The sequence below is a fragment of the Oryzias latipes genome, chromosome 4 (genome assembly GCF_053564925.1).
Source record: "Oryzias latipes strain Hd-rR chromosome 4, Olatipes_Hd-rR_3.1".
NCBI classification, from domain to species: domain Eukaryota; kingdom Metazoa; phylum Chordata; class Actinopteri; order Beloniformes; family Adrianichthyidae; genus Oryzias; species Oryzias latipes.
Window position 1 is genome coordinate 11,337,894 of NC_136240.1, and position 23,671 is coordinate 11,361,564.

Sequence of the window (23,671 nt, forward strand, 5' to 3'; positions counted from 1 at the left end):
CCCCGGGGCCTCCGCCCAGTGGGACATGCCCAGAACACCTCTCCAGGGAGATGGGTTTTTTTTTTTTGAAAAATATACATTCTTATTAAAGACAAGATGCAGCATGTGTTTACTAGATGGCAAACAAGAATTTTGGATACATTGTTGTCAAATAAAAGTAACTTTTCTTTAAAGACCCACTCTGATCATTTTGTTTCAAAGTGTTCTCATTGGCCTTTTAGTTATTTTTATGTCATTTGACATAGTTTCTGCAGAGCGGCAGGAGTTCATTAGAAATTTGCCTCTGACTACACCCCCAGTTTCCCTCGCCATTACTGAGAGCTCTCTGTTTACAGGCTCTTCCGGTATAATATGCAGCCCCTCACACCCTCAACCTAACAATATTGGAGCCATCAAGCCGTACAGTTTTGAGCTCAGACAAGGAAAACAAAGGATTAAGTCAAGGACGATTTAGAGTGGAGCAAAGCAGCGAGCCTGTGGCCCGCCCAATGTCTTCTACGCCTAACAGATACGATCTTTTTCAAACAGCATTTTTTTGTCTGCTCCTAATTTACAATGATTTGAATAAAGAAATACTCAGAAATGCAATTGCGAGCTTAGCTTCGTCTATATATATGTTCGCCATCGGAAGAAAAATGCCAAAACAACAGGTTAAAAACACCCAAAAATTCTGTTTTTGTCAGAGTGGGTCTTTAATTGCTTAAATGGTTAATCAATATTTTCAAATGATCTAGTTATACTAGGCAAACATTAACTGCCCAGAAAGGTAAAGAAAAATAAATCCAAATAAGCTGTGAAGATCCTTAACAAGCATACAGAATGACACTTTTGTAGTTAAATGCAAACAACAAACAATGCAAACAAATGCAAATGTAAATGTCAGCAAGAAAAGTATCCAAGTAAAAAAATATTAAAAATAGATTCTATGTAAAAAGTAGGAGTACATGTGTATTTACTTCATGGCAATCAGACATGTCGAAAGACTGTTGTCAAACAAAAAACTTTTCTTTAAAAGCCATTTTAACACTTCTAACTAGTGCTTTAAACTGCTTTAAAATGAGCCTACCACAATCAGTGATTTGTGAGGTGATGCCGTCTCACCTGGCTCCTCCATGTGTGCTATGATCCAGTTAAAAGCCATTTCAGGTCCCATGTTTCCTGTGTAGTACACCGCCTTCCTGCAGGCCTCCAGTGGAAAGCCCATCTCCGCCAGCTGCATCACTGCCGTCTCATCCATCTCTGGAGCTGGGAACGCGAAAAAGCGACATCAACAGCTAAATATACACCCACTGATTCAACACTACCTCAACCTAAACAAGCAAACAGGATTGCGGAGACTCTCTCTGGGACTCATTACACAAAGAGACCAGAGGAAAATTAGCCTGAGGGCAGCATCTTCATAGAGGGATGATTTATCATTAAAATAAGCAGAAATCCATGGAAGAACAGAGCAGATGCAGCACCTGCTCAGATAGTCAGAGGTTTAGCCTAATAGCATTCATCATTACAGTCTGGAGTCAAAAATACATTTTGCAAGGTTGTAACTTGAATGCGTGAAGATCGTAGCTTAAGTGGAATAAAATACTCACAGTCTGTAGAGCTCATAGAGTTTTCTGAAAGAAAGAAGCAAAAAAAAGTGTCAGAGGTGACAGTGGAATCACTTGTGTCTTCTTTTGCTCATTTACTGCAGTGCCTAGGGAAAAACATAACCCAGGTCAATTCCTCAGGTGTACAAAACAGTTACCAGAGCTGCAGGTTGTTATGCAGCCATGCTGGACACATGTGCGCCATGCCGACTTTTAAAGCTGTTTAGGTCTCTACAGCGAGGATGAGAGTCTGCTAACAAACTCAGCATGAAGCGGAGGAGCAGCACGCCGGCTTTATGAAAATATCCCAAACTCTTGCCATGTACTAATTTTTTAAATTGGCAAAAGTTTCTTCAAGGCTGAAACAAAAAATGGGCACAAGTCAATTGCCAAAAAAATAAATAAAAAAAACTCAACTTCAGATAATCCTATTGGCACAAAAACTCTCACTCTACATGGAAAACACTATGACTGCAAAGACTCGATGAAGATGATTTATTTTCTGCTCTCACCCAGAGAACAACATGTTCTGCAAATGGCTAAGTGGTGGCTCCTATTCTTTGTGTGAGTAATGTCTCACAGATCCTTTTATCTGCACCCAGTTTAAGGAACTGATTAAGTCAGCTCCACATTATGTAATTTTAGGTAATTCATTTCAAAGAAAGGGAAAAGAAGTTGAAAAAGACAAATCACATTACATGTCTTGTTAAACGTGACTTAGTACTTTAATCTGAAAGGATGAGAGGAAGTCAAAGCCTGGAAAAAATGTGTTACTTATTTAAAGTGTGGAATAAGACAATAGTATAGCATTAAAAACAAAACCAATGAGGTGATACAAGTGAACACATTTAAGGGTCTGATGCCTTTGGGTTGATGCCAGATGGGGGAGAACGGACCAATGGGTGATTTGCAACCACGGGAAAAAAGATGCAAAACAATTAAACCTGAGAATGAGATAGAAAAACTACAAATCATTTACCTCCAAGCGCTTTCATTACACAGTTTTATTTGAACAAATAGAGAGACTTTAACCTCATATTAATTGAAACAGAAGCAGCGGATTTGCAATTGAAATTCACCTACAGTGTGACTGAATATAAAATTTAAAAAAACATTTTGACAAGTGTTATTGAATTGAATTTCACTGCAATAATTATTTATGTTTATGTATCGATATGCAGAACAGCTTTGGCCCCACAGTAATGTGTAACCATTGAATGTATTAAGCTACACACCGGGCATGCAACGCATGTTAAAGAACGTATTAAATTGGGGTTCTCGAACACATGTTTAGCTTATGGTGTTCACACTGGACAAGCAGGTAGGGGCATCTTCATTTGCTACAGCGCATGTCTGCCACCTACAGTTGGAAAAGGCTCGGTGAGAAAAGTTGAAGCTGTGCAAAATCTCCGGAATTTTACTTCTGTCTTTTTCTGTTACAGCTCTATTCTGATATCCGAAAGATGTATAATTCCAGGCAAAAACCGCAATTATCAATTTGTCTTCTATGATCAATTTTTAAAAACGGTTAGCACTTCCATGTATTAAAAGAGACGCCATCCACGAGCCACAATCAAATCAGTGTCTTTGATTGTTTAGAGTTCAACTTGGTTTTACTTGCAACACGTGCTTGATGGCACCGCGTTTGGTACACAGAGCCTAAAAACAGTCGTTCAAGAAAAACACATTAGGATTAGCAAAAACATGTTTAAAAAAGGTGGCAGATAAAAATGGTTATTTTGACAAATATAATGCTGTTTTTTCTCAACAGAAGTCTATTTTGGCTTCTTGGAGTCAGGGAGTACTTCCTGTTTGGAAGTCACTCAGGCCAGTTGTCCTAAACAGTCAATGTGTGCAACCCAATAACTTTAAGTGGCTGCTCCACTTAAAATGGCATTCTATGGGTTTGCATTTCTAAGATAGCACACATGACGCATGCTGTTCAGTCCTGAATCAGACACACACTTTCACTAGTTCTTTGTTGTTGCCTTAACTATTTAAAAGCAGAGATTGCCGCCCTGTGGGGCAGAAGTAAAGGCTCTTCTGAGATGTTGTCATCAATATGAAATATTTGGATGACTAAATGTAGCAACAAAGGAAACTGAAGGTTTTTACAATAAGGGACTAAAAAATAAAGGGCATTTAATCTCAAAAAGATTACAAAACAAATGCACCCCATGACAAAGTTTTAAGAACTGTGTTAGTGTTTCTCTATTCTCCAAAACGAGACATTCGTATTAAAGACACTTTCACTGATGAATTGACTCTCAGAAATATTTCACACCTGATGAGAAAAATCTGCAGCAATTTCAACTAAACATGTGCATTTCCTTTTTTCAAAAAGATCTTTGGAGGGACGTATTCTAGAAAACCAAAGCACTGGCGCTCAGGGGAAATGTTGCCCTTTTACCATGACAACAAAACGGAACAATGAATAATGGAGAGATTAAATAAGTAAATAGGAGCCCAGCTTTACATTAGTTCATGTTCAAACATTGTCACTAACAGCACTGAAGGGCCACTGCCAGTCATTCATGGGAGAATAGGAGATTTAAAAAAATAGCCCATGTGGAGCATTAAGCAAAAGAAAGGAGAAAAAGTTTAAAAAATTAGCCTCTGGTGTATTAAAAGTGTCATAAAAGATTAGGAAAACATGGTAAATGAGGGCATTTAATGTGTAGCAGGCACCTCTGGTGTCTTCAGGCAGAACTATGGGAGGCATGAGGTCCGGCAGCTCCTCCTCGTCTGCCTGCAGCCCCGTGGCTCGGAGCCGGCTCAGATCCAAGAAATCTGGAACATCGATGGTTAAATCTGCACAGAGGTAAATAAATATTGTGTGAAACAAAAACCCCTCAAGAAATACTTAATAAGTTATTCTTTTTTTTTCATTTTTTTTTTTTAACTTGTTCTGTCCAACAGCTAGGCAGGCAGATGAGAGCTGAGGGCCTCTTGTGTTGGACATATTTTACTTTAACAAGAGGGGTTATTAATCTTCAGACAAACCAAAGGTGTGACTGAATAAACCCCTTTTGTAATTGAGGCCAAACTTTCTTAATCATTTGTGCGCTTTTGAACAAATCGTCCTACTATGTATGGCGTGACCGTTACCATTGACAGTAATTTTCCGGCATTTGATTTTATTACTACAGTCTAGTAGTGACCTCTGCTGGGTGTTTTCAGTACTACACACACTTCAAAGAGCCTTCAAAGAACCACACAAAATGTATGTATATATATATATATCCCACAGGAATTCCACAGGCAAATGGCAACCTGGAGCAGGCAACAAGGAAAGCTGCAACAGCTAAATACCTCCAACGGGTAAGGCAAGTCCTGAGAAGCCAGCTCAATGGCAAAAATAAGACCCGGGCAATAAACAGCTACGCACTGCCAGTTATCAGATACCCTGCAGGAATAATAAGATGGCCAAAGGAAGAGGTACAGACCACGGATGTTAAGACACGAAAGCTCCTCACCATGCATGGAGGGTTCCATCCCAAATCCAGCACCCTGAGACTGTATGCTAGCCGCAAGGAAGGAGGCCAAGGACTAGTGAGCGTAGAAGCCACTATCCAGGATGAAACATCCAAGATGCATGAGTACATCAAGCTCAAGGCCCCAACTGACAGTGTGCTCAGTGAATGTCTCAGGCAATGGAGAGCAGAGGATACAGTGCTGGAGGACAGATCCTCATGGGAGGACAAACCCCTGCATGGGATGTACCACCGGACCATAACTGAAGTGGCTGATATCAAGAAGTCCTACCAATGGCTAGAGAGGGCTGGCCTACAGGACAGCACTGAGGCACTCATCCTGGCAGCTCAGGAACAAGCCCTGAGAACCAGAGCAATAGAGGCTCAGATCTACCATACCAGACAAGACCCAAGGTGTAGGCTGTGCAAAGAGGCGCCTGAAACAATCCAGCACATAACTGCAGGGTGTAAGATGCTGGCAGGTAAAGCATACATGGAGCGCCACAATCAAGTGGCTGGAATAATATACAGGAACATGTGTGCAGAATATGGACTGGAAACCCCAAGGTCAAAATGGGAAACACCCCCGAAGGTGGTAGAGAATGAAAGGGCAAAAATCTTGTGGGACTTCCAGATCCAGACTGATAGGATGGTAATGGCGAACCAACCAGACATTGTAGTGGTGGATAAAGAACAGAGGAAAGCCGTTGTGGTGGATGTGGCAGTACCAAGCGATGGGAACATCAGGAAGAAGGAACATGAGAAACTGGAGAAATACCAGGGACTCACAGAAGAACTGGAGAAAGCCTGGAAAATGAAGGTGACAGTGGTGCCTGTGGTAATTGGAGCACTCGGGGCAGTAACCCCCAAGCTGGAGGAGTGGCTACAACAGATACCTGGAAAGATCTCAGACATCTCAATCCAGAAAAGCGCAGTGCTAGGAACAGCTAAGATACTGCGCAGAACCCTCAAGTTCCCAGGCCTCTGGTAGAGGACCCGAGCTTGAGTGAGAAACCACCCACGAAAGGGTGAAAGGGGCAAGTTTTTTTTTTTTTTTATATAACTACAGTCTAGTAGTGACCTCTGCTGGGTGTTTTCAGTACTACACACACTTCAAAGAGCCTTCAAAGAACCACACAAAATGTATATATATATATATATATATATATATATATATATATATATATATATATATATATATATATATATATATATATATATATTAGCTTTTAAGTGTTTAATAATTGCCTTTACTCACAAAACACAAAGCCAAAGCTGTATCCATTCATGTATTTCTGAGCATTCCTCTAGCCCCTTCCAGAAAGAGTCTGTGCTGCCAGTGCCAGTGTGCCAACACACACGACCACTTTCTCTGTGGAGCTAGCGGTGATCGGCTAAACGCTATCATTTTCTGTGCACATTATGCACATCCATCTCTGCAAAAGTTCAAATGTTTGTTTTTCGTGGGCGAAAAGGCCGTCTCCAGGTTGCCTCCCTGAAATTAGCAGCACCCACAAGGAGCGAAAGGCGGTGCCTCAGAGATCGAGTCATCTCACTTCCAAGTAGGAGAAATGAGCTGCAAAAATAACTCATATTTCAGAAAAAAAAATCTTTCTTTCGTGGGCCAAAGGTAATATATGATCATAAATATGGATCTAGTTTCCTCTGTAAGGCTTAAGAAAAGCATGATATAGGCCCTTTAAGAGAATTGGTGGATAGTGAAATGCAGACATCATCACTCCAATCATCTTTGCATGAAAACATTAGTTACCGAGCTTCTTCGGCACCCAGTCAACTCCAAATGTGAATTTCTTGATCTGCACAATCAGATATTCCGGAAAAGAGGCAAAACGGGACGTTCTACAAAAACAGAAAAAAAAAAGAGTTTTTACCTCAACAAAGACATGATTATTAAAAAGAAAAAGAAAAAAAAAAAGCATATGCTTACTTGACTCCAGCTGATTTGGCCTGCAGCGCTGAGCTCCAAAAGTCCGGGACATTTTCTGGTTCTGTGAAGGCCTGTAAGCAGGCGGTGAAAGGAATCCGTGCCCGAACTGGTTCAGGAGGAGTCCCCATGTTCTCCTCAGCTTCTTTCCGCTTGGCCTCGTAGGCCAGCAGCTCCTCTGGTTTAAAAAAGGAAACGGTTAAATTTGAAACCTCCTCAAAAACTGGCATGTTGATAATTATTTATTTTTTTAAATCAGCTGAGGCTTTATACTACAGCAGCGCAAAGTGATTATGCTCGCTTCTTCAGCTTTATTTGTTGTCAACCCAAGAAAATAATGAGCAAGGCTGACAGCTCTGGTTCACACCACAATTAATTATCAACACATGACTAAACCATCTGCAACACTTGCATTCAGAGCGATTCTACCAATACTGCAGCAGGTGCCATTCATTCTCATAGCAATTGTTTTATCCACAGCAGGCGTGTTATCAGAGCAGATGCACTGCTGTGGAGATATGTTTCCTCCTTCACCTCGATTGGTCGCTGCCTCGATGGGAGCCGGCAGCTGGATGCAGTAGTCGACTCGCTGGCTGTAACGAACGCGGCGAGTCTGACAGCACTGAATCCGCTCCTCCACCAGGAAACGGAAGCTGTCGCTGGGATTCTCCAAGCCTGTGCTATTCCTCTGCAGAAACAACACAGAATGCAGGCTCTTCATCCAGTATGGTGAGGAGTAAAATACTTACAGTCCAATGAAAGCCCTGTTTTGTGGCATTTTGTAATGATAGAGGACACAGAAAATTAATAAATTTTTTACACGTGTTTTTCTATTTGTGATTCTGGTTGGGGTTACTTTTTTTGCATTATTTCAAAATAGAATACATTTTTCAGATAAGCTCTTTTATCAAATTTCACACAACAAAATGAGGTTGACTTTCTGTGGATCCATGCATGAGCCTCCCTCCCTCCTCTCCCTCCCTCACCTCCACCAGGTTGATGATGTGCAGGAGGAACTCGTGGGCGTCTTGTTGCCGGTTGGAGGAAAACTCCGGGTGTCCTTTGCTCACCAGAGCTTTGAACATTCGAGGAGAGATGCCCCTCTGCTGCTGCTGGAATCAGAATTTAGACATCAGCCTCACAAGAAAACCACCAGTCAACGCTAGACACTGTGAACACAAACTGTTCTTCGAGTTTCTAAAAAAAAAACCTAATCCAAATAAAAATTATTAACATATTTCTGGCTCTAATTACACAGTGTGTCTTGTGTAAACACAGAGGCTGTAAATAGAAAAAAAATATCTATTTTTATTAAACTAAGTTACTCGATTTGTATTTACTAAAAAATATATTTATAAAAATAATACTTTTCTCATTTTGGTTGACCCCAATAGAAGTCATGGTTAAAAAATAAATAAAAATAAAAAATATATATTTATTTGCACTTTTATACATTTTAAAAGACTCTTCATTCATTCATAAATCTTTTAAAGCAATAGTTCCTTTTCGGGGTCACAATGCTGCTGGAGCCTATCCCGGCCACTTGTGGGCGAAGGCTGGGGAGATCCTATGCAGGCCCCCAGACCGTGGCAGGCCCAAGAGCTTGTTTTTGGCCATTATGGGGATTGAACCCAGAACTTTGGCGTTCTTAAGCACCACGCTGTAAACCAGCTGAGCTTACTGGCCTCTAAAAGATCTTAAAAGACTTTAAGATCTTAAATGTAGTTTTTTGAAACCCTTTTTTAGAAAAACTTTGCATTTCCCACTGCACTGATCCCTGTTTTGTGCAGAACATCTTTACATAATAACTGAAATCTACCAGCTGTTTGTTTATAGACAAATAAAAAAACTGTTTGTGTCCTCCCAGAAATGTACATAAAGTACTAAATACACAGAGGTCTCACTAAGTGACTGATTGAAGTCTGAAACAATGCCACTCTGATTTCAGACCAGAGGGGCATTTCCAAAAACCAAGCTGATTTCACTGATTAAACTTGTTTTCTTTATGTAAAGCTGTGTGCAGTCCCTCCATCCTTTTCTGTTTGGATTTACACAGCAGCTCATCGAGTTCTGATATGCATGATTTTTACAGCAGGGTGGGCAAACTACGACCCGGGGGCCATATGCATCCCATCTAACTGTTTAATCTGGCCCGCCATACTGGAATAAATTATATTGATAACCCTTATTGTTTTATTTTCTCTGTAATTTTCAATGTCTCCCCATAGATGGGGCAAATAAATTGCCCTCTGGTAAGGTGCAGAAGGTTATTCTGCATTCTTGCGGTGTTGGAAGAATTGCTGTTTTTCTGATGTTCGGCTTTGTTTTCCTGAGTCAGATGGTCATTTTTCCTATTATTTTAACACCACATAAACGCAGCATTTCTCCAAGTTTGTGTTTTCCCTGAGAACAAAGGTCCCAGTTTTGAAATAGAAATTTCAAAATTTTCTGTTATAAATTATATATTTATATGTATTAATCTTCAATCCAAATAAAATTATGTTTTTAATCCAGATTTAATGGTTTTCTTTCTCTAATGAGGTGGATTACCAAAAGACTCCACACATCCGCTCCTGGTCCGGCCTTTCTGTCAAATTTTTGAATCCTTTCTGGCCCGTGATTGTAAAAGTTTGCCCTTCCCTGTTTGACAGTATCATTCACCCCTTTTTTAGTTTCTCACAGGTGTTAAAAAAATATATTTTCTTTAAACCAACAGAAATCTTACCATGAGCTACTAAAATAAGAACTAGAGACTTTTTTTTAATCGCTGTAGGCTCTCTGTGAGCTCTTTCAGAACCAAATCTTCCACCAGTTTGGGGGATGGTTGTATGGGAAACACAGAGAGAAGATATTTTTCATTTTCATTTAGTCAGTTTGATCAACCATTACACTTTTTAGTAATGGAAGGTAGTTTAACTAAAATCTTAATTTAGCCTATTAAAGAAAAGACAGAAAGTAAAAATATGTTATTATTAGATGTATCGTCTCTTTTTAGAATCTAAAAAAAGGCTTGATGCTGTAACAGTAAAATAAAAAGACATGTCATTATTTTTTAATGGTCATGGGGTAAAGAAGAAACTTCTACCTCCTTTTCAAATGTTACAGTCACTTTGGACCCAATATGAAAGCTTGACATACCCCATTTAATACCTTGTGTTCTTCTTTCATCACCTGTTCAATGAGCTCAGATTTCATGGGGGGTTTGGAGTACTGGCCTGAGAGCAGCCCGTGTCCCAGTTTAGCCCTGTTGGATGAAAACACATACATGGGTTCATTTATACCCACTAGTTAATGATTGTGATTTCAGATTTGCAAAGATTTATTTTTTTAGAATTTGCAGCTTAAAACGCAGAGGGTACACACAATCATTCTGGCTGGTCATCTTCAAAACCAAACTTATGGACGTCGCCATGATAGAAATTACAGAGAAAAAACATTATTATGTAACAAATTAAATGAGAAAATTGGGATAAAATAGTTCTAGCATAAAATGGATAAAAGTATCAAAACATGAAAATGCTTCAAAACAAATAAAATACATCTATTAGATATTTTTATAAAGTGTTTTCTTCAGGATGCTGTGCATCCCCAGCCAACGTTGGGATCATTTTTGTCTTTTTTCAGTGCAGTGTTTACACATTTATTCACAGAAATGAAAATTAATTAAAAATATGAATTTTATATACATCTGGTTTAGTAGGGAGACAATTTTGATGGGAAAATGTACCAACAGATCTCTTGAAAATGCCAGTGAAAAGAAAAATCTCAGGTGGGAAGTAATGGATCTAAAGTTTGGAAGGAAATAAAGGAAACCCTGCTTGCTTCCAAGAGTGTAAACAGAGAACTCGCAGCAAAGAGTAGGAGAAGAGGGGTGGGGTTGCTCCGTGCCAACGGTCCTGAAACTCAGGGGCGAATTTCAAATGACCTCCTGCTGACCTGCAGAAAATATGTCTTAGAAAACAATGCAGGCTTTTTGATTTTGGCTAAAAACGGGATCATCATAATTAAAAGACCACTGGGAATGCTTTGAAAATAAATCAAAAGATGATCAGAGTGGGACTTTAAAGAAGCTTTTAAATTACAAAAACCTTTTCAAAGCTCTATTTTTTGTTCCCAAATCACAAGAACTAGTGGAAATAGTATATAAAAACATTTTTTTTAATTATTTGATTTTGTTTCTCCTAGCTGTAGGATGTCATCATGTATAGAACCTGCACTAAAATTGCAAAGCTTGTTTGAATGTTAAAGCACAAAATCAGAAAACTTAAATTAATAAAACCCAAAGCTGCTCATTTGAACCCTGAGAAATGAAACAGCACATACACAAGTTATAAAAATACAACAAAAAAAACTTTGATTGGTATACTTCCTCTGGATTTCCCGCTACATCACCAGTGTTGTTTTCTAGAGCGCAAAAAAGTGTAAAAGCAACTGAGAACAAGCCTCCTGAGTAGATCTTACAGGGCTTTATAGATTTCTGAGTTTACTTAGAAAACCCTTTAACTAAAATGTCATGTTAAAAAAATAAGCTGTTAAAACGACAAACGTTTCTTCTTGATGACAGCCTCCAAGAAAACCTCCAGAAGAAATAAACATGTTTATGTGGCTGCGTGGTCCAGAATAGGACACAGCCACACAGCTGCTGTTTGCTGACAGTGACCCACAGCACCTGACTAAAGTATTGCGACATATTACTTTAGATGACAAATGACACCACAGTTTCCAATCAGAGAATTAAAAAAAACTCAAACTATTAATTAGTCATTCTATAAATCGACTTGAAAGATTTGATCCCACCATTTAATGTTGACGTAAATGTGTTTAGATTGCAGATCAAAGATAAATATTTAAGAAAGCAGGGGCTGGGGAAACCCCGTAAGCTTCAAGGAGTCACTTACATCTGTGTTGCAAAGTCCTGGGTGGGGTCCAGGGGCGAATAGTCAAATATCCTCTGAAGATTACCCACAAACCTAATAATCAAAACACAAACCACACACTCAGCTCAGCTACAACACATAACACAGACAGAAAAGTATGAAGAGCAGTCCTTTATCTGATTTGATATAGAAATGATTGATTTCTTTGCTGCAAAATACATTAAATATGAAGTTGATTTGTGTTCAAGGATTAAAACAATGAAAATTTAAACCTTAATAAGCCAAAACTAGTTTTTACTCAAACAAACAGAAATGGATCACATGAGTCAGATCTCATCACCGTGTTCAACACTCACATCCTCTGAAAGTCAGGGACGCTGAAGAGGATCTGCATTACTGTGCTCAGGTAGCAGCTGTCTCCTAAGTTCTTGATGCCCGTATACCCAGAACCATACACCATCTTCAGCTTCATCCCAGACTCCTGGATCACCTCCCATTCACTGACCCGCAATCGCGAGTTATTTTCTGTGTGGTGTCCATTCTCTGTCTGAAAAGAGAATGACGGGAAAGCATGAAAAAACAATTACTCTGTTTTTGTTGATCACATGCATGAGCATTTTTATCCAAATGTTTTGATGCTGAGATTAAAAAAAACAACATTTCTTACTCTTTTCTGCATTTGTAGCATATCTATTCCAAAGTGTGATAGGTGCTCTGATATATGTGGGTCCAAAACAGCTTCTTCCTCCTCAAACGAATAAACATCTGAAATCAAACCAGCGGTAAGAAAAATGTTTGATGTGGTGGAGCGGATGTCACAGGAAGAATTCAGAGTAGGTGAGCGAATATTCATAATTAATTATTAACCTTTATTCAACCAGATAAAACCCATTGAGATCAAAATCTCTTTTGCAAGGGTGACCTGGCCAACAGGTCGGCAGGACACATCAAATCATTTTATAATAATATAAAATAAAACAATAGGATTGGAATTGTTAAGATTTACAATTTGAAATGTAAAATTAAGGTACAGCGATGGGACTTAGTGCTTATAAAATGCAACAGATGTAAAACATTCAGATATAGATAAATAAACAGATTTTTTTTTTCTTTAATTTAAACATATGAAGAAAACAAACTATTTTGATAAGAGGCATTTGCTTTTTTTCCATCATTAAATATTTCCAATAAACAATAAAAAAAATGCCTGCATGTAGTTTGCCTTAAAATACATTTATAGGTATTCATATGAGTACGAATGCACAATATGGAATTACATCGAATGCCTTTTTTATGGCAAAAAAAGAACTTTTCTGAATGTTTGGCTTTTAATTTAACAAAGACAGAAAAGCAGATTTGTCTCCAGAAATTGCTTTGTGTCCGGCTCAGATAATCATGTAGAAGACCTGCTCCGTCTGGGGTAATGGTGTCCAGTTTGACTGCCAGCGGGTAGTTGGTTTCTTTGTAGTGCTCCAGAGCATGGCCATTGCCCCCGCTCCCATCAAAGAACCACTTCCCACACAGCACCGCCCCGTCTTTCAGGTTGAGCCACAGGTTTTCTCTCATCTCGCATTTCTGACACTTCCAGCCACTAACAGAAAAAAATAAAAATAAAAAATAAAAACACACAGACTTTAGAAGGTAGCTTTGAAATGCATTTTTATCTTTTTACTCTTTTTACCAAAGTAATTTTACTTTACCTGATTGTTTACACTGTGGACAAAATAATTTAAAAAAATATGGCAAAAGTTTGTTTTAAAATACATAATCTAAAAAGCAGAACTAACAATTTATACATAATAGAAATGTACACATATGTACTTAGGGTCTAGCAGTCCTATTTCTACACTGTCCACAAATGCATTAGTTACACCTACACCTGCAGTTATCACATATATAAATACTAGACCTCAAATCTTTACTTTGTTACATGAATTTTTAAAAGCAACAAGCTTCTCTAATAAAAAATAAAGAAAAGCAACTTTATGAAGGCTGCTTTTCCCTACAGCAAAATGTATTAAACCACCAAAATTTAAGCAACAGGCATGTTCCAAGCATTTAGAGTGTCTGTAGAGAAAACATTTTTATTTATAATATTTCAAGAAAAATAAAAAGGTAGAAAATTATGGTTCATCTGCATTCCAGCAGTATTCACTGTCTAAGCCACACGCTGCGTCAAGAACTAAATATGTTTCACAAGAGAGGATAAATTGTGATTATTTTTTTCTAAAATTATTCAACTTTTGTGGAATTCGTTTTAACCATTAAAAGAGACATTTTCTCAATCCTCTCTCATTTTCCTGCAAAAACATTTTATTTGCAAAAGCCGCAGAAGTTGCTGTTTCCATAGAAAATACAATAGGCTTCAATTAGGTCTTACCTGGGAGGGATCCGCACCCCATTATTCAGCTGTCTCAGGCTTCGGGCGTGTCTGGAGACCTGGATCTCCTCCTCCCACGACTCGGGCTCCTGCTTCTTGTAAGCTGATGGCGCGTTGAGAACTGCATCACAAGCAATAGTCACCTGGACATTGACAAAAAAAAAAAGAATTGGCAGGTGTATGGTTTTGCTGTGCTTTATCTTAATATACAAAGGTTTAATTCTATGTAAGAGGTGCAAAAATAGGAAAATAACCATGCAGAAATGTGTAATTTAAAGTGTAAAGTCGTGTTTATGCAACCTTAGAAAGAGAGGAAACCCTAAGAAACACAAAAGCACCCACAATTCACCAAGTGTTCCTCAATAAATTAAAAAAAAGCAACTGCAGTCATGCCAAAATCCAATTAGAATCATGCAAAAAAAGAAGAAAAAAAAACAACAGCATGCTAGATCCAAGCACAAAAGTTGTTCAGGAGCTCCTTCTTAGCTGCTGAACTGCCTGTTCTGTGGACAGGACACCACTGCGTGCACCATCCCCATCTGCATGCACAAACGTATTGCCGGCACTCACTGACCAGAGCGGGTAACTCCTCAATATTTGGTAAAGGGATCTCGAAGTGGTCTGGAAAAATGACGAGCTTGGCCTCATCCTCATATTCAAAGTCCTCACCATTAAAATCACGGTTAAGCTCTAAATCTTTAAAGGGAGGAAAGCAAAACAACGTGTCAATCGTAGAAGGACACCAACTTGTTATACATATCAATGCCTGATAATTACATTTTCATGATTAGCATTTCTAAAAAGGTTCATTTTTTTGGCTTTAATGTTTTTGCTTTTTAGCCTAGTTTTAGATTCATTACATGGAGAGTGTGGAAATGTGATTTTTTTTAGGCAGCCAAGTCATCTGTCTCTCCTTCATTAGATCAGAACCAAACAGATGACCTGGCATCAGCCGTTTGTCAAAAGAAGAGTCATGACTCATCATTGAATTGGACTTTCATTGAGTCATCCCTAACTGCTGCTCCTTATCCAACTGTGACCCATTTTAAATGTTTACATCAACTCAGCTCTGGTTTTAGGTGCGCTTTCAAACGTCAAATCATCTTCATGACAGTTTTTTTTCTTGAATTTTTTGTTCCATTCAGATCTTTCTGTTAACCGCCATTTTCCTTGGCTGACGACTATATTCATCTTTTTACAAGCTTTAAAATCTTTTTTTCCATCACATTTTTAACCTGTTAATTACAATTTGAAAAGCAAAACAAAAAAACAACATTACGTCATAGATATCAAAACAAAATTCCAGAAACCAAAATGTACAAAAATAAAATGTAAAAATGCTTAAAAAATAAATTATCAAAAATAACAAAACCTTAATTACAAGTTATTCACATTATAAGCCGACCAATCCGATGCCTCAGTAACATTTGATTGGCAGATCCATAGCCTGCTTTCAAGTGGAAGAGGTGTGACCTTCCAACACGCTCACTCCAGATTGACGAGAGTTGATGCCATTGTAAAAACGACTCAGACCAATTCGGACCAATCACCGCTTACTGGCATCCTTTTGCTCCAAAAAGGCGCCAACCATATAGCGAAAAACTGCACCTGAATTGACTTCATTTGGTTGGAGCCAGAAGTTGAATTGACTTCATTTGGTTGGAGCCAGAAGTAAGTCATTTTACAATGGCAACGTCACACTTACTTCATGCTCGCTGAAATAACCACTAAATAATCCAAATCAGACTACAACTACAAAAATTGACTACATCTGCTGTTGTTTTTCACCTTTCAACTTTCACAGGTTCGCACAGTTACAGTGGTGGACAAAATTGTTGGTACCCCTTTAGTTAAAGAAACAAAGTCCACAATGCTCACTGAAATGACTTAAAACGTTCAAAAGTAACAATAAATTAAAATTTATTGAAACTTAAATCATCAAAATCACCCATTCCTTTTGAATTGTTGATTAACAGAATTATTTAAAAAAACAAACTAATGAAATAGAGCTGGACAAAAATGATGGTACCCATAACTTAATATTTTGTTGCATAACCTTTTGAGGCAATCACTGCAATTAAACCGTTTCTGTATTCATCAATGAGCCTTCTGCACCTGTCCACAGGTATTTTGGCCCACTCCCCATGAACAAACTGCTCCAGTTGTCTCAAGTTTGACTGGTGTCTTCTCCAAATGGCATGTTTCAGCTCCTTCCACAGATGTTCAATGGGATTCAGATCTGGGCTCATGGAAGGCCACTTCAGAATAGTCCAACGCTTTTCTCTTAGCCATTCTTGGGTGTTTTTGGCTGTGTGTTTTGGATCGTTGTCCTGTTGGAAGACCCATGACCTGCAACTGAGACCAAGCTTTCTGACACTAGGCAGCACATTTCTACCCAGAATGCCTTGATAATCTGGAGATTTCGTTTTACCTTGCACAACTTCAAGACACCCTGTGCCAGATGCAGCAAAGCAGCCCCAAAACAGAACTGAGCCTCCTCCATGTTTCACAGTATGAACAGTGTTCTTTTTAGTTGTATGCTTCATTTTTGAGTCTACGAACATAGAGCTGATGTGCTGATGTTACCAAAAAGCTCCAGTTTTGTCTCATCTGTCCAAAGGACATTTTCCCAGAAGCTTTGTGACTTGTCAACATGCATTTTTGCAAATTCCAGTCTGGCTTTTTTATGATTTCATTTCAACAGTGGTGTCCTCCTTGGTCGTCTCCCATGAAGTCCACTCTGGCTCAAACAACGATGAATGGTGCGTTCTGACACTGATGTACCTTGATCTAGGAGTTCACCTTTAATGTCTTTGGAGGTTGTTCTGGGCTCTTTAGATACAGTTCCAACTATCCGTCTCCTCAATTTGTCTTCAATTTTCCTCTTCCGGCCACGTCCAGGGAGGTTGGCTACTGTCCCGTGGGTCTTAAACTTCTGAATAATATGTGCCACTGTCATCACAGGAACTTCAAGCTGCTTAGAGATGGTTTTATAGCATTTACCTTTACGATGTTTGTCTATAATTTTGTTTCTAATGTCCTGGGACAATTCTCTCCTTGGCTTTCTGTTGTCCGTGTTCAGTGTGGTTCACACCTTTTCACCAAACAGCAATGTGACTATTTGTGTCCCCTTAAATAGGCAGACTGACTGATTATGGGTTTGAAAACAGCTGTGATGTCAATTAAAGGACATACCTGAGTTCATCATGACCCCCTGGGCAATTAGTTCTCAGTCTTTTATGGAGGTACCATCATTTTTGCCCAGCCCTATTTCATTAGTTTGTTTTTTTTAATAACTCTGTTAATCAACAACTCAAAAGTAATGGCTGATTTTGATTATTTAATTTTCAATAAATTTTAATTTGTTACTTTTGAACGTTTCAAGTCATTTCAGTGAGCATTGTGGACTTTCTTTCTTTAACTGAGGGGTACCAACAATTTTGTCCACCACTGTAATTTGGCAGAGTTGTGTCTTTGCGGAAACAACCCTGGATTTTATTGGGGCTGGGGTCCGGCACAGGGGGACAAGATTTGCATCCCCCACCTTGGCTACATAGTTAGGCAGTAGCGCAAGGGGGTCTTGTCCAAGCTCAAGAGTACAGCTAAACTGTAATAATTAAAGTAATTGTTAATAGCACACTTATGTTAATTGTAAAATTCTAAACTTGTCAACTAAGTTTGAAAAAAAAAAGCTTGGATGGTATCAATGACCTTTTATTTTAGCTGCTGCCCGGATGTTTTAGTATAACATCGTAGAACTAGTTTAGGGCTCATTTAGATTAAATTTTTTACTTAAATATTAGACTCAAACATTTCCAACTATAAAGCATGATAAAGGGGCTGATGGGAAAGACTGCCGGTCAGTAGCTGACCGCTTAAGGCACAGAACCGCACCAAAACTGTGACATCAATCACACGGAGCCTGCGTGGAAGTCACTGCTCCATCAGGCACCTGGTTCTCTGCGACCAGCGTCATCGCAGAATTAGACAAGCGTCAGCCTCGCCTGGACGCTGACAGCTGGTGGCAGCTGAGGGGCCAGTGACTGACAACAGGCAGCCCAGTGCGTTAATCAACCGCCCTCTCCCCACCCCGAAGAGGAGTCGGAAGGGGTTGGCAAGGCTTTGATTTAGAACAGTTACCAGCTATACATACAAATAAATCAGTTATATTTAGAATACAGGAAGAGAAGAGGGTTAGTCCTAGGAAATATCTGACACTTTTGGTAAAAGCAAGCCAGAGGAGTAGCTGACGGAAAGCAAACAATAACACAGTGTAAGGAAGGAGCTAACCTGAAACCAACAGCACAGTTAGAAACTGCAAAAGCTGTATGTTTCACAAATGTTGCAACTACCTTGTTTAATGTTCAGACACAAAGGGAATAGTGTATATCTGTAAGATTAAAAAGCAGTTTGTATTTACACTACTCACAAGAAGTTAGCTTCTCTTATTTTATCTGAATTTTAGTGAAATATGTCAAAGTTCCCTTTGATATCACTAATAATGAATGAGAAAAAACGCTATTTTCACATTTATTATCCAAAAAGTTAAGATAATATTAAATACAGCCCAAATAACAAACTTCCACTATTTGCTGCAATGACAGTTTGACAGCGACATCTCCCGCTCCTTACTAGCCCCATGATGTTGCTCTGAGGCGTCCCATCTGCTACACGGGCCTGCAGCTGTGTGGCGTTTACTAAACCACGTCTGAGTGCACAGGTCCTTAGGTACTGGTCATGGTTGCGGTCTGTCTCTCATCCACTCTTTGCTCTGTCACAAACTCAGCCATTAGTTCTGTGTCTTGATGCAAGTCTGCTTTGAGTCAAAGTCCACCTGCAACATCTGACTGCCTACTACCAACCCGAAGGGTCGCTATGGCCAAGTGGCGCTGCTCATCCGTTAAGCGACACCGTGAGTTCATGTCTGTTTGAACATTGAACTTGGAATGACTTACTGACAAAATCTGATTTTTAGACCCACAGGATGTTGAAATTGATGTCACATTGAAAAGGTTTTTCTTTTAGAATTTTTTTGTTTTTGGCTCCAAAAAGTCCAAAACATGTTTGATAGGTTAACTGATGACTCTAATTGTCCCTTGGTGGGACTGTATGTGGGATGGATGGGCTTCAATCAGTAAAGGACACGGTACTCAGTTTTTGTGAGTGGTGTGTGTAGCACATTTCAATCCACCTCCTTTTTTCACTCGCAGTTTAAAGAACCTGCAACATTTTATATCTTTTGTCTTACCAACCATGTCTAACATTTCCACTTTCACTAACTCACTTAAGATTCTTTTATTGCTGTATACAAATCTTAATCAAATTGAACCTTCTTCTTTTTTTTCTTTCAAATCAGGATTTCTTTTAGTTTATGAGCCTCCGAGAGCTCTCAGGTCATCAGGTGCAGGTCTGCTGGTGGTCCCCAGGGTCGGAAACAAAAACCCAAAGCGAGGCCACATTCCAGGACCGTGGAGCTCCCCTGTGGAACAGCCTGTCTGAGGATGTGAAGGTTTTATCTACTGTGGAGGTTTTTAAGGTAAAATACTTTAAACTTATCTATGCAGATTATATTTTAAGTAGCTTTTACACTTTCCTCATGTTTTAATTTATTTCAAAGACAGTTTTTTCTCTGTTTTTATTCAATTCAATTGTGAGTTAGGGTCTTTTTAAAATTATTATTTATTTTATTTATTTATTTATTTTATATAAAACATTTTTAGGTGTTCTGCAACAAATAAAAGTGCTCTATAAATAAGGTTGATTTGAAATCTTTTCCAACTAAAGTAGAACAAACCCACATAAAGTTGCTCTGGATTATATGGGCTTAAAGAATAGGTGAAGTTTTAAAGCAAACAGTCAAGGCTGAACTGAAAGGGTCCAAGAAGGGAGACTGACTGACTGACTGACTAATGGACTTGAACATGTCTGAAAACGTTTAAAGAAGAAAAACTGCGGCTGCCTTGTTCATCACAATGTGGGTCTCACACAGGCTCGACACCAATAAGATGGATCTCAACAAGCAAATGAGGTTCTGATGATGTTTTGAAAGTTAACCAAAACATTGAAAGTCCATCACAAAAGGTCTTTCTGAACTCTTCAGGATTTCTTTTATGAGCTCAAAAAATTTCTGCTCTAAAATACCACTTAAACTCGTTACTTTTGTAAAGTCCTTTTTGACTGTTTTATCTAAAAGGTCATATTTATTTAAAAAAATTAATAAGGTATCAGAAATAAGTACATTTGACATACCTAGAAATACTTTTCCATTTCTTCGTCTGGGGATGGCACCGCCTGCAGCTCCTGTGGTTTTCTGCATGAAAAACAAGAAGGAAAAAAACATAAACTGAATAAAAGAGGCTTCTGAAATTTTTCAATAAGTTTTTTGTCATAATCCAACCATGGAAATTTGTGCATATTAATATGTATATTTAGTGCCTAAGTGTAACTTTATCAAATCAAACTTTATTTATAAAAAAGCTCTTCTAATGCATTTTGTGCAGCTCGAAGCGCTTTAACATTAAAAACAGAAAACACAATATTACAGAAAAAACCCAACCCACCCTTCCCACTCCCCTCTGTTAAAACATATGACCCATGACCCCCACGTACAATGAATAATGACTATGTAACTGTAAAAATGAATAAAGAAATAAACAATAAATAAAGAAACCAGGAGCCAGCCTGGCCATGGGAGCATCGAAACAGTGCCCACCCAGACTGGGACAGCAACAGAGTCCACTTCACAGCCGTAAAGCTGCAAAGTTTAACTCCAGCTGCCCCAGCAAGGGAGACAACTGCAGCAACAACCACAGACCAAGCCGGCAAGCCCTGGCAGAAAAGATCCCCACAAGAAACACTGGGGCTAAAATCATGATAAGATACTAAAATTAAAGACATAAGATGTATATAAAAACATAAAATTGAGAATAAGGTGCATAAAATGAAATTAAATACATAAAATAGCCTATACTAAAACTAATAGAATAAATTTGCAGTTAAAATCAACTAAAAGCTAAATTAAAAAGGTGGGTCTTGAGCCTCTTCTTAAAAATCTCTACAGTCTCTGCTGCTCTGAGGTTCTCCAGCAGGCTGTTCCACAGGCGAGGACCGTAATGGCAGAACGAAGCCTCCCCCTCCCCTAAGTTTTGGTCCTCACCTTAGGAACAACTAAGAGGCCAGTACCTGAAGACCTCAGGGTCCGCGAGGGCTCATACTTTAAAACAATATCATTTAAATAAGAAGGCCCAAGACCATTAAAACATTTATAAACCATTAAAAGAATTTTCTTCTTTTATAGTAGATGTTTCATTGCTCACTTTGCTTAAATTGTCAAACACGATTAAAAAACACGAGTATAAAAATATCTACTGACTTAAAGATTTTATCTTTTATTTATAAATCAGTCAATTTGCAGAAAACGAGGTATTGAATTATCAATGTAGACAATAAAACCCATATTTGTGCGAATTTTCATGAAACTCACTGGATTTATTTGATACTAGCGGTGTCCAGGCAGAGCTAGAAGACTGTGAATGCTGACACACTGAAGTCTGAGAGGACTCACATGAAAGAAAAACAGCAGACATAGAGGCAGCAGAATGCGAGCAGCTGTTTCTGACCTGCTCCAGGCATGGAACCACCAGCTCTTTACCAAAACAGCTGATCCAAGCACATTTAGAGCCAATGAGAAATCACAGCAACAAGATATTTACTGTAAGATGGTCAGAATTCTACCATGATGATCATTGTTCAAGTCAAGATCTCGTGAAACGGCAAAAGTTTCCATAAAAAGTCGTGTTTTATATAGTAGTATTTCCCTACCGGTCACTTAAAAGCTCTTTTTTTTAATCGTTTAATGAATGATGTTTGCATCCTGTGCATTTCCGCCCAGCAATATACAGCAGTTTACCAAAGTGTTTGCATTTTTTCTAAGCTCCACTGCAAATGTAACTGATAGTCGCACATTTGTCCCAGCTATATGACCACCAAAAATCCAATAATTATTTGATTTTCTGAGTAATCAGATTATTCAGCGAGTCTATAAATAGCCTCATTTGATATACTTCTTTCGAAAACACCACCCATTATAATGTGATTATTTATTTTATGTCAACCTTTTTGTCTCATCTATTTTAACATGCAAGAACAAGTTAAAGAAACAAAATGGCAGTGGCATAGCTGCAAAATGTCTGGCAAAAATAAATAAATGTATGTATACATGTATATAGTGAGCATGTGTCCAAATTGCTTTTATAATCCTGGGTACTAGTTCGTCCTTTACTATTTAACTATAGTTTTATAGGGTTTAGAGAGTCATGAGTAAACTCCCTCCCATTTTTTCTCCTAAGAAAAACAAATAGCAGCAAACGTATTTAGACTTCTTTATACTTTTATAATCTCTTGGACTACTTTAAACACTTAGGAAAGGCGAACTTTCACAATTTAAGACCAAATCTTTGAAAAAAACACCGGAAATCTAATGTAGCATAGTGTCTTTGTGAGTTCATAAACTCTTAAACATGTCATGTTCTCATACTTCCAAAGTGGATTTAAACACGTCAGATTAATGTATTACAATAAAATGAACAAATATAAGATTTCTTGAGATATTAGTTTTATAGGCTTAGGTGTAAACAGAATATTTTAAGTTTTTATCTGATTTAACTATTATTTGATTAAAATTTCAATTAACATATCTTAATATTTTATTTATCAAAACATAATTCTAAATTTACATTCTATATTTATGTGTCTCTTCTAATCAGATGTATAATAACATCCATATATGTAAAAGAAACAATGGAAACAGCAGAACCATTTCAGTTTCACTCCATTCATCTTTTGATTTATTTTCAAAGCATTTCAAGTAATCTTTAAATGATAATTATGCCATTTTCAGCCCAAACTGTTTTTTTAACGTGTTATTTTCTAGGACATATGTTCTGCAGAGCGGCAAAGGTTATTCAAAAATTTGCCTCCGAGTTGAGGGGGGGACTGAAATATAATTTTAAGCTTAGGTTTCTTAATACATTTCCTCCATTATGAGAAGATGTAGCAGTAATATGTTAAAAACACCAAAAACATGATTTTCATCAGAGAGGGTACTTAGAGAAACTGAGGACCATTAGTTCTTAGACATTTAAATTAAGGATAAATTATTTGTTGTTTCTGGTGTTTTCTATGCAGTAAAGTTCTGAAAGTAAGGCAATACGTCAACAAATAGACAATTAAATTCAGTTCTACTTTAGAGTGTAATTTAATAGTGAAAGAGCAAAGCAGCTCAGGGGATTGGAGCTCAACTTTCTTTTTCCATCATTAATTGTTTCAACTGGTAAAATCTTTTGTTGACTTTAAAATGTTTTGTATTTTTTGTATATTCACTGAAAACCTTTCAAATCAACAGCATCTTT

General features: G+C 38.1%; 1 protein-coding gene across 6 annotated transcripts in view; it reads right to left on the reverse strand.

The window, feature by feature from the left end:
* usp13 (ubiquitin specific peptidase 13) overlaps positions 1–23,671 on the reverse strand; it is a 38,413-nt gene that overhangs the window by 12,451 nt on the left and 2,291 nt on the right. Inside the window, exons 3-17 of one of the 6 annotated variants that reach the window (XM_020702283.3) lie at positions 20,511–20,571; positions 14,836–14,957; positions 14,262–14,404; positions 13,288–13,472; positions 12,549–12,646; positions 12,238–12,428; positions 11,903–11,974; positions 10,176–10,248; positions 7,991–8,116; positions 7,539–7,692; positions 7,008–7,182; positions 6,831–6,919; positions 4,275–4,397; positions 1,590–1,613; positions 1,102–1,245 (exon numbers count right to left, since the gene is read on the reverse strand). In XM_020702283.3, coding sequence (XP_020557942.1) covers positions 1,102–1,245; positions 1,590–1,613; positions 4,275–4,397; positions 6,831–6,919; positions 7,008–7,182; positions 7,539–7,692; positions 7,991–8,116; positions 10,176–10,248; positions 11,903–11,974; positions 12,238–12,428; positions 12,549–12,646; positions 13,288–13,472; positions 14,262–14,404; positions 14,836–14,957; positions 20,511–20,571 — 1,780 coding nt within the window. Of the gene's footprint in view, positions 1–1,101; positions 1,246–1,589; positions 1,614–4,274; positions 4,398–6,830; positions 6,920–7,007; positions 7,183–7,538; positions 7,693–7,990; positions 8,117–10,142; positions 10,249–11,902; positions 11,975–12,237; positions 12,429–12,548; positions 12,647–13,287; positions 13,473–14,261; positions 14,405–14,835; positions 14,958–20,510; positions 20,572–23,671 lie in introns of all 6 variants that reach the window. The other 5 variants (XM_020702284.3, XM_020702282.3, XM_004067861.5 and 2 more) reach the window with 5 other exon arrangements.